The sequence below is a fragment of the Glossina fuscipes genome, unplaced genomic scaffold (genome assembly GCF_014805625.2).
Source record: "Glossina fuscipes isolate IAEA_lab_2018 unplaced genomic scaffold, Yale_Gfus_2 61, whole genome shotgun sequence".
In the NCBI taxonomy this organism is placed as follows: Eukaryota; Metazoa; Arthropoda; class Insecta; order Diptera; family Glossinidae; genus Glossina; species Glossina fuscipes.
The window spans coordinates 3,224,154-3,236,784 of NW_023998433.1; the positions used below are offsets into that span (position 1 = coordinate 3,224,154).

Below are 12,631 nucleotides of genomic sequence, written 5' to 3' on the forward strand. Positions count from 1 at the left end.
CACACTACACATATTCCCGGTATTCTTCAAGACATACATATGTATGATCTAAATAATGTTTATAAATGAATATACTACCATTAAGAGTAGTATGAATTGCGAATTATTAAGTGCCTGCTAGCTCTTGCCAACAAATGTAAGGACATCGACATTATAAACGGGAAAGGATACAATGGTTTTTGCGGATTGAAAGACCACGTAGACTGTGGTGTAATTCATAATTTGTGCGACCTTGAGAAAGCTTAATCAGGCACGTGAACATCCATCACACCAGGCAGAACCAGCGAATCGCATAGCCTTCATTATTTAGAGGCGAAGGTAACGCCTAAGACGTTGCGTTTTGTTTACAATTATGGTGCTTCCCTGAGCTTAAGCCTGTGCTTGTATGGGAGCAGAATAACCGGTATTGCAACCCAATCAACAAAGAGAACATAGTAAAAATTGTTTTTGCATCGACACTAATAAGTGGATGGGTGACTTGTAGGTTGGCAGCCACACAATGACCGACTGTTCTAATGTAGGTTTGATGGGCGAGGTAAATAGGCGTCTATTAACGTATAGATCGTTAAATCCTTTGGTCCAACGTGTCATAAAAGTCAATAACATCTTATTAAAGTCACTAAAAAATTACACGTTACCCAGCTCGTAGTTATCAATAACATTTTGCACAGGTAATTGGTTACACTAAGCAGAAGAAAGCTTACTACACATAATTAGATTAAGTGACATGCAATTAGTGGCATATCAGTCATTCAATGCGTTTAACTCAAACTTGAGGAGTCCAAGACTTTCCGTTAAATTAACGAAGTGGAACATCTTTACATGGACTACGAACGTTAGAATGTGCGAATATATAATATACGTCGGTAAATCATTCATAAATAACTTGAAAAGGATTGGACCCAGGTGGCTTCCCAAAGGGTCACTTGAAGATATCTGAATTCTTTGTGAAATCGCTGTATTATACAGTATAAGTCACTTTCTATTCTTTACATCCGACCGAAACGAGTTCACTAGACTACTGGCAAACCCGATTTTACGTAATTTATAGAGTAGGAGAGAGTGATCAATCCTGTCAACAGGTTTCCCTAGGTTTATGCAGACAATATTTGTTTGTTTATGATCAGTAAAATCTTAACAAATTTGACAGGTTAACTCAAGAAAGTTAGTGGAAGTGGAATGAACCCTAACAAATCCATGTTGAACAGGAGTTATATTCATAAAAATTGATGAAAAAATTTTTTTTATCACCAATTCTTCAAATACCTTTGGTGGACTTCTATAGTTATCGATAAGGTCGCTGAATCCTTTTTTATAAAGCGGTATAATACAATTATCATTCCGAATAGTTAGAAATTGACTTTCTATGAGACTTGCATTAAAAATATTAAGTATGCGTGAAGGAATACCGCCAGGGACCGGGGAACAATAGTTCTTTAAATTTATGATATCATTTAGTTTAGAACAACTCGAGCAAAAACATCGCTTTGCTTGATTTCATGTGGATAAGTACCAATCTCTGTCCTTATATAACTCTTCAAAAACCTCTGCGAAAAAATTGGCATTAACAAAGCTATCAGACGACATACAGTTCTCACAACGCATAAAGGATAGGAAATCCGTCATTTTTTTACCAATTTCTAAAAGCTTTTATGATCATTAAAAAATTTACCCTTAATACCTCGTAAATATTTCGAGTAGCGTGAACCGTTTAAAGAATTGAGTTCACGTCTTACATTTAAGCACCTACCAATATCAGGTGTACAACCAAAGCGCTTGAGCTTTTTACGTAGCGTTGGTTTTTTTTCACGAATCATGTTTAAATGTTTACTGAACCAACGGAAACAGATAAACTTCTCAGAAAATATTAATTTTAGTGGTACTGATCGACTATTGGCAGACCGAAAATGATCGTACATAGCGGAGCGGCATGCAGTGAGAAAGCCAATTACACTTACCAAGCAGTTCGCCTTATTGAAGTAGTGACATTGCTAGCTTTTACGTCCCCATAAAGCAACCGCTTTAGCGATAACAAAATAGTAGGAAGAAATTGATCTTTGGGTAATACAAAAGGTTCTGCACGAAAAATGCTAATATGCATACCATTGAACACAAGGTTCAAAGTTCTGTCACAGAACTATGGTTAAATTGATAGAAAGCAAGGCCAAATAAAACCTCAAGAGAGCTTTCATATACCGCATCATTAGGGATACGAAGGAGGTAGATCTGAACATCAACCATACTCCAAATGGCACTGGGTAAGTTGAAGTTCCCCAGTAGCAAAATGTTATCACTGGACTTTGGGAGATTAAAAACAGTTTGAATACGACCCATAAGCGTTAATATTCGAATGTAGGGAGACATTTGCGCAAGACTTTCAGCAGAAAAAACTCCTGAGTTATCGATTTGAGTTAAGTTATGCGAATATAAGGTAACACAGCCTAGGGCTGCATGAGTAAATTAAGTAACGGAGGGATTTTCGAGGAAGTCAAACCTTTCAAAATACGTTCACATATGCTACAGTTTTGTTATAAGGTTTTACGTTTACACCTCTTCGCTAACACTTAGGCAGTGACGAAATTCTTATATGTAATAAATATAAAAATAAATCAATATAAAAGAAGAAAATTTCTTTCAAACAAATTATTTTTTCGCGACAATAACAGCTATCTGGCCTACGATGAAGTAAATTCTAAAGTGTTTTCTCTTTTCAAGTGAAGAAGGATTAGTTTGTTTTAGGCGATTTTTATAAGACGGCTGTGGTTGAAATTCATCCGGTTCTAGAACAATAGCTAAAAGAAGAAATTTTTCTGCTTGCGCAAATGAATTCTTTTTTTAGTAGAACTCATTAAGCAGGCCAAACATGTCGTAGATACCCTTCCCAATTCAAAAGTGTATAATCATTGCCTAGTTTTCAAAAATATTACCGGATAAATTTACTGTTTGTACCAACGTACGCAATATCGAAAAAGGATTGAGATAGAACCTCCTTTACTACACCGATCGATTCAGAGAAGGTAATTTTCTTCATCTGCCCTCATCCCGTTCCCGTGTCCAATTTACAGGTCGTCATTTTTAAGGTATTTGGGTGAAAGTTGGTTTGTCGACGTCTTTCTGTCTACATACGAACGCTATTGAAAATAGATTCGATTTTGAAAAGTCACTATATGAATAACTGCCTTAAGCGAAGTGTAGGGTATTTAATCGCAAGCCGTTTCCCACTATAGTGTTTTAACTTTTTTTATTTAAATGGCTGAAAGACTGGCTGGAGACATACGAGTATATATGTTGACCTGAGGAAAGAAATCGGAAAATTTACCACAGCTTGCAAATCATTTACTGCTTTATAGATAATAAATTGAAAGCTATATATTTATCTACTCTTTTCTATTTTATGATGTCGAAAGCTTGAACTCCTTGAATTTCCTGACCTATTCTTCGTGAGAAATGTGCATATGGGCTATGAAACGTGTTTGAGTGTGTTCAATTCATCCATACTGTTAATTTTCTTTTTCTTTTATTGTTTCTTAAGGTTTCTTTCAACTTATTTTAAATTTTCTGTTAAGTGTTTTTGTCACTAAGAAATAATGGAATTCGCAAACATGTACAAAATGTATAATGTATAAATCAAATTTTGAAGCATCGCATAAAGACATCGTAAAATGTTTCGCTTAATGCAAAGACAGTCGAAAAAACCTAAAGTGAAATCAGCAAAAAAATAAATGAAATCTATGAAATATTAGACAAACCTTACAGATATATATGCAAATTAAGAAAACTTCTAGATAATAAAACCTGTTATTATACATTTTGATAGAGAGATTCCAAATTACGCGTGCTATACAACTAGCCGCATAAAAAGAGAACATAATATAGATGCAACTTGAAACCAACTTCACACTTCTTAAAGCGGTAATGCAGAAATGTTAAGAAACACCTAGCTCTCACAAGTAAAGAGTATGTTATAAATAATGTAAACTTTAAGTTATGTAGGGAAGTAATTAAACAGTTTTTGATTTGTAAATATATAAGCACATACGACTGTATGGTGCAGGTAGGATGTTGATATAAAATACCACACATTCAAAATGAAAGAAATTTTTACGAGTCTTAGACGCGTTTTCTTTTATATAAAAGGAATTTAAAATATAATTCTAATATTTATTTACAAGTAACGTTAAAGAACATAAATACCTTTCAATAAGTTAACATTTCATTATCTTTTGGCCCATAAACCAAATCGATAAGCCAATCATTTATATAACTTATTCTTCCTTGTAAAGAGCTGCGATGACTAGTTATGTGGACCGTACGAAAAAGAGAAAGCAAATCAAAGAAAACGAAAAAAACTAAAAAACGAAAAATTAAAAATAGAAAAGGAAGGAGAAGAAAAAGAAAAAAAGCAAAACCTCATGCGGGCAATACTGTCGATAATGATGCCACAAACCGGAAACAGCTTCATTTAGCAGAGAGAAACATTTTTATTGAAAACTTACCTCCGCAAAATATACTCACAAATACAAACAAGCAATTACACTTTCATCCACTCACACTTTATATTGTATATACACACTTACGTACTTAGGTAATATACATATGCTTGGCTATAACCCTAAAATAGTATATAAGACTGCAACCAAAAAAAAGCGGGATAATAAAAATCCAAAAAAAATGAAATTAAATTCATCAAACCACAGTAATATTTTTGTTGAAAAATTGAATTATAACTTTAGTGGAAGTATGCGTAGTTGGTTGGTTGCTTGCTTGCTTTCGCATACAAAAAGCTCCTGTGCACACTGACACAAAGCTACGCGCGCAAACACATATATTTTATAAATATTAGAGCATTTATTAGGACATTCTATAAGCTCATTCCATTCCGTTTTCAGTTCTTATTTTAAAAAAATTCGCTTTTATTTCGCAGACTTTTCGCAATCCTTTTCTACCGACTGTAGTGCTCACTACTTTTGAATTTCGACTGATATTAACTGAAAGAGATGACATTTTTAATGCCCTTTTCCAAGCAAAAATTAGTGCGAAAATCCCAAACACGCTACGTAAGAACTAAGCGTTCTAAGTTTATAAAAAGTGTTTAAAAAATTTTCAATTGCAAAATTTTTATTAAATCATAACGTACTTGGGACATAGTTATGTGTGGAATAGCACGTCGGGCAAATGGCTTCCACGGCTTCGGTCGCACGCAGTTTCTCTTTTGATTATAATTTTTCATGATTATTTTGCATAAACGTGGCTGAATTTCGTTGATGCAACGTTGAAACTTCGCCTTTAACATACGGATTGTTGTGGACTTTGGGCATCCTCAAATCTTCAACTTCAACTAACCCCATAAGTCTTTGTGAATTTTTCAATTATTTTCTTCACAGTTGACGACGTTAGATCAATCAATACCCGAACCATATTTTGTACGAAATGTGCGAACTGTGGCCACCAATTTTTCATTATTTCTAAAATATTGTTTATTGTTAACAACGAGAACACGTTTTTCTCTTGTGCAATGTTTCATTTTTACTAACCCTAAACTGTCAGCTGTCAGACAGTTTTCTTTTTTTTTTTGGATTGTTAACACTTTATTGCACAAACGACGGGAAATTCAAATCTTGCGCAAATTTTATTATATCCAATATATATATATATATATACCCTGAATGAGACTTCTAGTTAAGCTCGACGGTATCTCTCACTCCACCTTCTCCTATACAGATCGTAAAATATTTTAAAAGTACGAGTCTGACAATCGCGTAGAAAATTCTGGAAGAGCACGATCGGTAGAGGTTTGAAAAAGTTATATTTTTCAGTAACTTTTAATCAATAGGACTCGTTTAGAAACTTAAAATTGGCTTGTTACTGGAACTCAACGAAAAGCCCAAAAAATTATGTGTAGTCAAAGCCTTCCGCGCAGGGTCATCGAAGTAAGAGAAATTTTACATATTTACGCTAACGACAATCGCAAGCGACAGATACGACGTAGTCTAGGAAGAAGGCAAACTTAACTTGGAAACCAATGCTTGGCGGACTTGTGACTGTTTTGCGTACTGAAAAGACGACGACGAAGTTTAGTCTATCAAATATGCAAAGCTTGGGTAAATTTTACTGAACAAATTTGCGAGGATATTAAGCTTGTGTGAGATTTTTATTTCGAGTGCCCGACATACACCTGACCAATGCATTCTCGGTTTTTTTTTTGGCATCGACTAGCCTCAAACGCTGCATAAACTCCGTCATGTAAAAGCTTGCAGATCGATCCAGGAGTAGAAGTAAATTTTAAGGCGCAATTGTGCATATGTTTTTCATTTTCTTTTCAATCGTTACTTTAAAAAAATTGTAGGGAAGAGAACAGCAGAAAACTGATAATACATCCTAATATTCACGTATATGCATATACATATGTTTTACTTGTAAATATATATATATATTTTCATGTGAGCTCATATGTAGATGTGTGTGTGTGTTTTATGTATATACATATATACATACATATATGGGCAATTTCATTTTGCTAACTCTTCTCGTTTCTTTTACCACAATTCTCCGTCTGTCTATTAACAATGTGCCTTACACCTCTTTACCTGCTTCACCCATTTTATATTCTATAGAATTCACATGAAAAATTAAATATTTCACATATATAAAGGAATCAGTACCAGCCCTACGACTATAAAATAAATTGGAAAAAAAACATAAAAATTATAAAATCGCATAAAAAATAGGAAAATTGAAAAAATGTATATATGTACATAAAAGATAAATAAATTGTTGCGGTAAGCCAACTAGCCAATCAACCAACCAACAACCACACGTACAAATATCACATCTGAGTTTATAATAAATAAAAACTAAATAAATAAAAAATTGAAAAATATTACTTAAGATTACCAATAAGCTCGGTATCAAAAGATAAGGAGAGCGAAACGTATTCTTCTTTATATAGGTGTGGATATACAAATAAAAGAAAATATTAAAAAAAGGAAAATAACAAAATCACGTTAAAAGTAATAATCTAATAGAGTTACTTGCTGCTTTTCATCCAGAACCTATCATCGAATAATTTTTTGCTTACTTTCCCTATGTTTGGTGTCTTACCACTCGGACGTATGCGTGTGTGTTCGTTAAAGATTTACGCAAACTTATACAAAAATGTTTAGTTTCATTATGTGTTTTATTTTCCAACGATGAATAGATAAATAGGTGCGTACATGTTAGGTTAGTCGTTACTTTCTTTTATCGTATTTAATAGTTAGACCATATAAACATAATGTTGCCTTGATGTTTCATTCATGTTTAATTTTACAATATCCCGTATGTTTTCCGAAATTATATGTTTAGTTATTACATCTATTTCAACTTTTGTATGTATATGTGTGTACCATGCTGTAGATATAAAATAAATAGAGCATACCTTTAGGAATTTATTTCTAAATAATTTCTTGCATAGTTTGAGATGCGCAGATAATCGTCTATTTGTTCAATTTTATATATCCGTAATTTACTGAAAAGTTAGTTATATATAAATTAAAAACTTGTGCATAAAAAACACATACACAAACAAAGAACAAAAATTCCATTCACATTCCACATGCGAAGTAAATAAATTCAATACGAGAAAAGGATAAATTTAATTCGATTTCTTCTGAAAATTGCGATACATACCAATTGTTTAATGTTCCTGGTTTCTTAAGAAATGAAACTTAACACGCAACCTAAAATAAGCTGCTCTGTTGTCATCAGCAGCCAAGCAAAGAAAGTGTTGAAAAAGTGACATCCTTTAGAAGACTAATAATGACATAAAAGAATTTCTATTACACAAGACCAAATACTACCTTTCAGATTTCTATGAATTGCGTCCAATGTAACAACGATACAAATATATATTGTTAAGTGGACTGAGGTAATCAATCAAACGTCGATTTTACATCTCGGTTCCCAGGCGTGTATTTTTGTGAGCTACAAATTTAAAATAAAAAATTCAAAACAAGCTATGAAAAGGAAGCAACCCAAAAGAAAGCATTTAAATCTTATAGGCCTACGGTTCTCGTCCGGTTTTTGAAAACGATGTTAGGATGCATTTGCAAAGCCGCAAACTATTTTCATAGAAAACTCGGAATCAATATTAATAACTTTGGTTTACGTATGTTAACAATACCCCATTGTTTTAATTGCCATAGACAGGCGACTAAAAATTTCGGGTAAAGATTCATAATGTTCCTGTGTAATTAAAATCTAGAAATGGGAGAAGTACAGTAATACCTCAACTGTGCTCGACAGTGTTGATAATGATAAGCAAATTATTTATTACGGCTGTTTGCCGGATTCTTGGAGCAAACTTACCCTTTGAAGAAGTAATATGATCAAACAATTCTGTCAACGTGTGTGCATATAAGAACGTGAGTTAGGTCCAATCTAATGATAAATTGCGATAGGGTGCAATGTAAATACAACACATAACCAGGAAAATATGCTGTCATCATCGCAGGGTCGCAACAAGATATACTTAATAGTCATCAATTCTATTGATGCTGCTACGTTAGACATAATCTACTCTTGGTTAGTGTTTACTCGTCCACGAGTCGCCTCTGGTTGAAACTATCAGATTATTATAAAGAGCTAAAAATTTTTAAATATAAGCACTTTTTATAAAAGTTCTCCATTTACCTTTCTGCGGTTAAGATGCCTGACAAGTTTTTACGGTTCTCACCATTTAGTTTGTATGCAAATTAGTTATGGAGCCGTAACCGCTTACAAAATAATTGTAAATTAATCAGTTTCGGTTGCCAAAGTTCGTTTTCGAAAGATAATAGATTTTTTCCTAAAATCTTGCTCAAATGTAAGACGAGTCGAAACAAAATTCAAAGTCTTTAATAAGTACCTCGAACAAGGAATTTGCATAGTTCTCGAAAAAACTGAGTTGTGGAAAATTAATTGCGTAAAGGAATGACTATCTCTTCGTACACACCATATTTAAAATTGAATTTGTAAAAATTAGTGACACTAGCGATAGTGCAACGATAAAATTATCTTTCCAAAAATTTGTAGAGAAATAAAAAAATGTATCTAATGGATGTTTAGACAAAAGTATAAACAATCAAGAGTCACCTAAGTTTCGTAATAACTATTATTCTTATATTATAAATATTCGGAAACATTTTGCATTTACAAGCTTTCAATTTTACAAAATATTAAATATGTTTTATTTATTTTTCATTTCCAGATCAAGTTATTAGCGAGCAAGAGGGAAAAACAGTTATAGTACCTTGCCCGGTGAATAGAGAAAAATGCGGTGAATTGCATTCACTGAATTGGTTTAAGGGTGACAATCGTATTGCAGCCATGCTGCTGGATGATAGTAACGTTACTAGTGTGGCAGCAGAATTTGAAGATAGGTAAACAAATGCGCCATAGCGTAAACAAGTAAAAAATAATAATTAAAATTTTTCCTCGGCATAATTTTATCGTAATGCAATATGCAGAGTTTCGGTTGAACAAAATCCATTCAGATTAATTATAAGAAATCTAAGAATCTCCGATGAGGATATTTACTTATGTGATACAACTTATTTTATACCAATTGAAACGTGTGATAATTTCAATGGTCATCGCGTGGAGTTAAATGTTTTAGGTAAGTTCTTTTAAGAGTTTTTACAAGAAGAACTCTTTTTTTTATTTTCTTTTTTTTTTTTTTTTTTTTTTTTTGTTATTTGCTTTACAACCGGAGCCAGTTTCATTCGTATTCTCGTCGAAAAGCAGAACAACATAAATGTGTGCTTTTATCTTTATTATAAAAGTTTTAATCAATTCTTTGTGTGGGCAACATTACTGGAAAATTCTGATACGGAAATTAAGACTTTTACATAGGCATTCTCCACAATAGTCGTTTGCGTTTTAAGAGTTCGGGTTGTTACTGCAAGTTATGCTGTGTTATGCTTTTCGATTACAGAATTATCAAAATTTTACGTTCGTTGCCTGTTTTTAAAGCATATATAAAATAATATCGCTCTTTAGATTTTGTTTTTGTATTTGTGTCTCTATGCACAAATTTGCATGTGTAAATGCTGTTAAATTAGTTTTATACTTTTTTGTTATGTGCGGTGGCTGCTAAAGCGGTTTTCGCATTTATGCTTAGTTATATTCTTTGTTGAAAAGGTACTGTAAGCGCTTTATGACGATGTTCATGTTATGTTAGGTATGAAAATTAAAAAGGAAATTATTAAAAGCACTAATTACCTTAGGTAAAATTAAAGAATAATTACGCCTTCACCAGCGCGATAGATATGTCGTTCATAAACAATTGTAAACAAACGTCCCTTCATGAATATTTGCAAATTAGAGAAATTCATTAGATGAGAGGATTTTTGGAAATCCATTAATATTCATATGTTTCTAGGCTACCAACGAATACATAAAGCCATTATGAATTAATTTCTCTGAATGGACATCTTCAAAATTATCGGTGAGCATTCGCATTTAGGGCACAGATTTCTGCATCGGCTTATCGTATATGCATCAACTGTAATAACATTTCTTTCTTCTTCATAACTTTTTGCTTTAAACTCTTTCGACGTCGGGGACCATCCGTTGAGAAGGTACCGAGAGTACTGAGAGCTTTTGTTAATCAACTTCTTTACTACAAAATCAGCCCACAGTAGCCCATATGTGCAAGGTTTACCACAAGTATGCGATGTATCGAAGGTATCAAAGAACTGGTGTGATTTGATGCCTAGCATTTCTAGATCAAATCTTCTGATATTCCAGCTTAGCATAGATTCTTTAGCTGATGTAGAATTATTTTCTATGGGGAGCCCAAGTTATCACTTACATATAACCTTACAAGCAACGAGGTTTCGTCTGATTAGATTTTAACTACTGATATACCCAGATGCAGATATAGTTTCGAACTTAGTTTTTTATTTATTCAGGTTTTTACATGATATGAAAGAATGGAAACACCCGCAAAACAGTCCCGCTTTTTACTTCAACCTTTCTTAGTGCACTCCTACAGGGTTTTGCAAAACAAAACAAAAATATGACTCATGACGTATATGTTATCCAGCTACTTTTTCAAAAAATTGCTTTAGGGAAAAACGTGCTGTTGGTTTGGATTGCTTTTTTTCGGAAAAAGTTCGAAAATCGATCGTAGACAACAACTTAAATTTGTTGCAGCTTAATTAATAATGCTACTTAGAAGCTGACTGCAGCTTTGTTACGGTAAGGGCAAAAAACACGGTTTCGAAAGAAACGGTAAACGTTTTCAAGATTCAATTTTAAAAAAATGTTTGCTTCAACTCTAATTTTGGATGCTTGGACCACACCAAAGAGTTACTGAATTTGAATGCGTCCACGTTGTTAATACTTTCCAAACGATCCATACATTCAGAGTAGGTACTCTACCACAATACTCGAAAGAGTGACTTTCTGGTTGATTTGAAATTTCCCTTTCATTCCTATTATTAGCATACGAAAATTTTCCACAAATATTTTGAAGTCAGTCTAATACAAAACATCATCTATATATTTGCAATCCGTATAACAGAAACATCCGGAATAAAGACAACAGTCGCGGTTTTCATATGTTTGCTTTAAATGTTGTCTCATGTGCATATAAAATTTCTAATTATTATAATCAACACATGTGGTTTGCTTAAGTTATATCTTTTCCCCACGTATATTGGACATTGTATTATAGTCGGTCAATTACTGATTTGGCCGCTTCACAGAAAATGATTTTAGTGACTTATGTAATATTATAGGCATGTGGAACTCTTTAATTCACACTTGTGTCAAAAATCAAATCGTCATCTATTGTATTATATAAGTTACTGTATTTTTAAAATATGTGAAGTTATTTTAAGTTATTAGATAAATCTGCGTTGGTTATCACTACATCACATCTCAAAATTTCTAAACCCCCCCATTTTCGAACGATCGAACTGGTTGAAATTGAATTAAACAGACCGCAGTCGGTGGATGTGACTACACTATTGCACACAATTAAGAATCATTAAAGCATAGTTTGCTGTGTAACAAACAGAATAGCAAAATGAACATATGTTTAATGTCTAATCTTGTGCATAAAAATATTTACAAACGATAAGCAGCTTTATTTTAATTTTCACAAAAAATTCAAGTTGACCTTAGCTTCGTTGCAGAGGATTATTATTTTTAATGTTTATACATTAATTAAGGCGGGATCACCATGGTAATGTTACTCTCTTCTGCTCACCTAAATAAATTTTAGCGGAGGATTACTATTGCTTAGTTCAGAATAAAAGTCGACAAATTTTTAAAAATGAAACTTTTTAAATCTTAATGCAAATACACAATGATTGATTGATATTGCACGAATATTAATCACTGCTTACTACTAACAGAAAGCAAAATGTTGCTCATTTTCACAATTCGCTGCGCTTTCTTAAAGGTTTACGTTAACTTTAATGCGTACACCTATGTATCCCCTGGTCCTTAATCGTTTATATAAATATCATTAAAATTATTTTAATATGGATTAAAATAAGTGAATCGTTAATGAACAGTGTGAGTCTGACATTATTATCATATTCCCGTTATGAGTTTATATTGAGATACGATTCCTTAAGAAGAAAAATATTTCAAACATATT

At 32.9% G+C, this 12,631-nt stretch overlaps 1 protein-coding gene across 13 annotated transcripts in view; it reads left to right on the top strand.

Annotated features, from left to right (window-relative positions):
• LOC119637932 (hemicentin-1) overlaps nt 1-12,631 on the top strand; it is a 131,673-nt gene that overhangs the window by 48,356 nt on the left and 70,686 nt on the right. For all 13 annotated transcript variants that reach the window (XM_038034398.1, XM_038034399.1, XM_038034387.1 and 10 more), the window contains exons 2-3: nt 9,227-9,398; nt 9,486-9,634. In XM_038034398.1, coding sequence (XP_037890326.1) covers nt 9,227-9,398; nt 9,486-9,634 — 321 coding nt within the window. The remainder of the gene's footprint in view (nt 1-9,226; nt 9,399-9,485; nt 9,635-12,631) is intronic.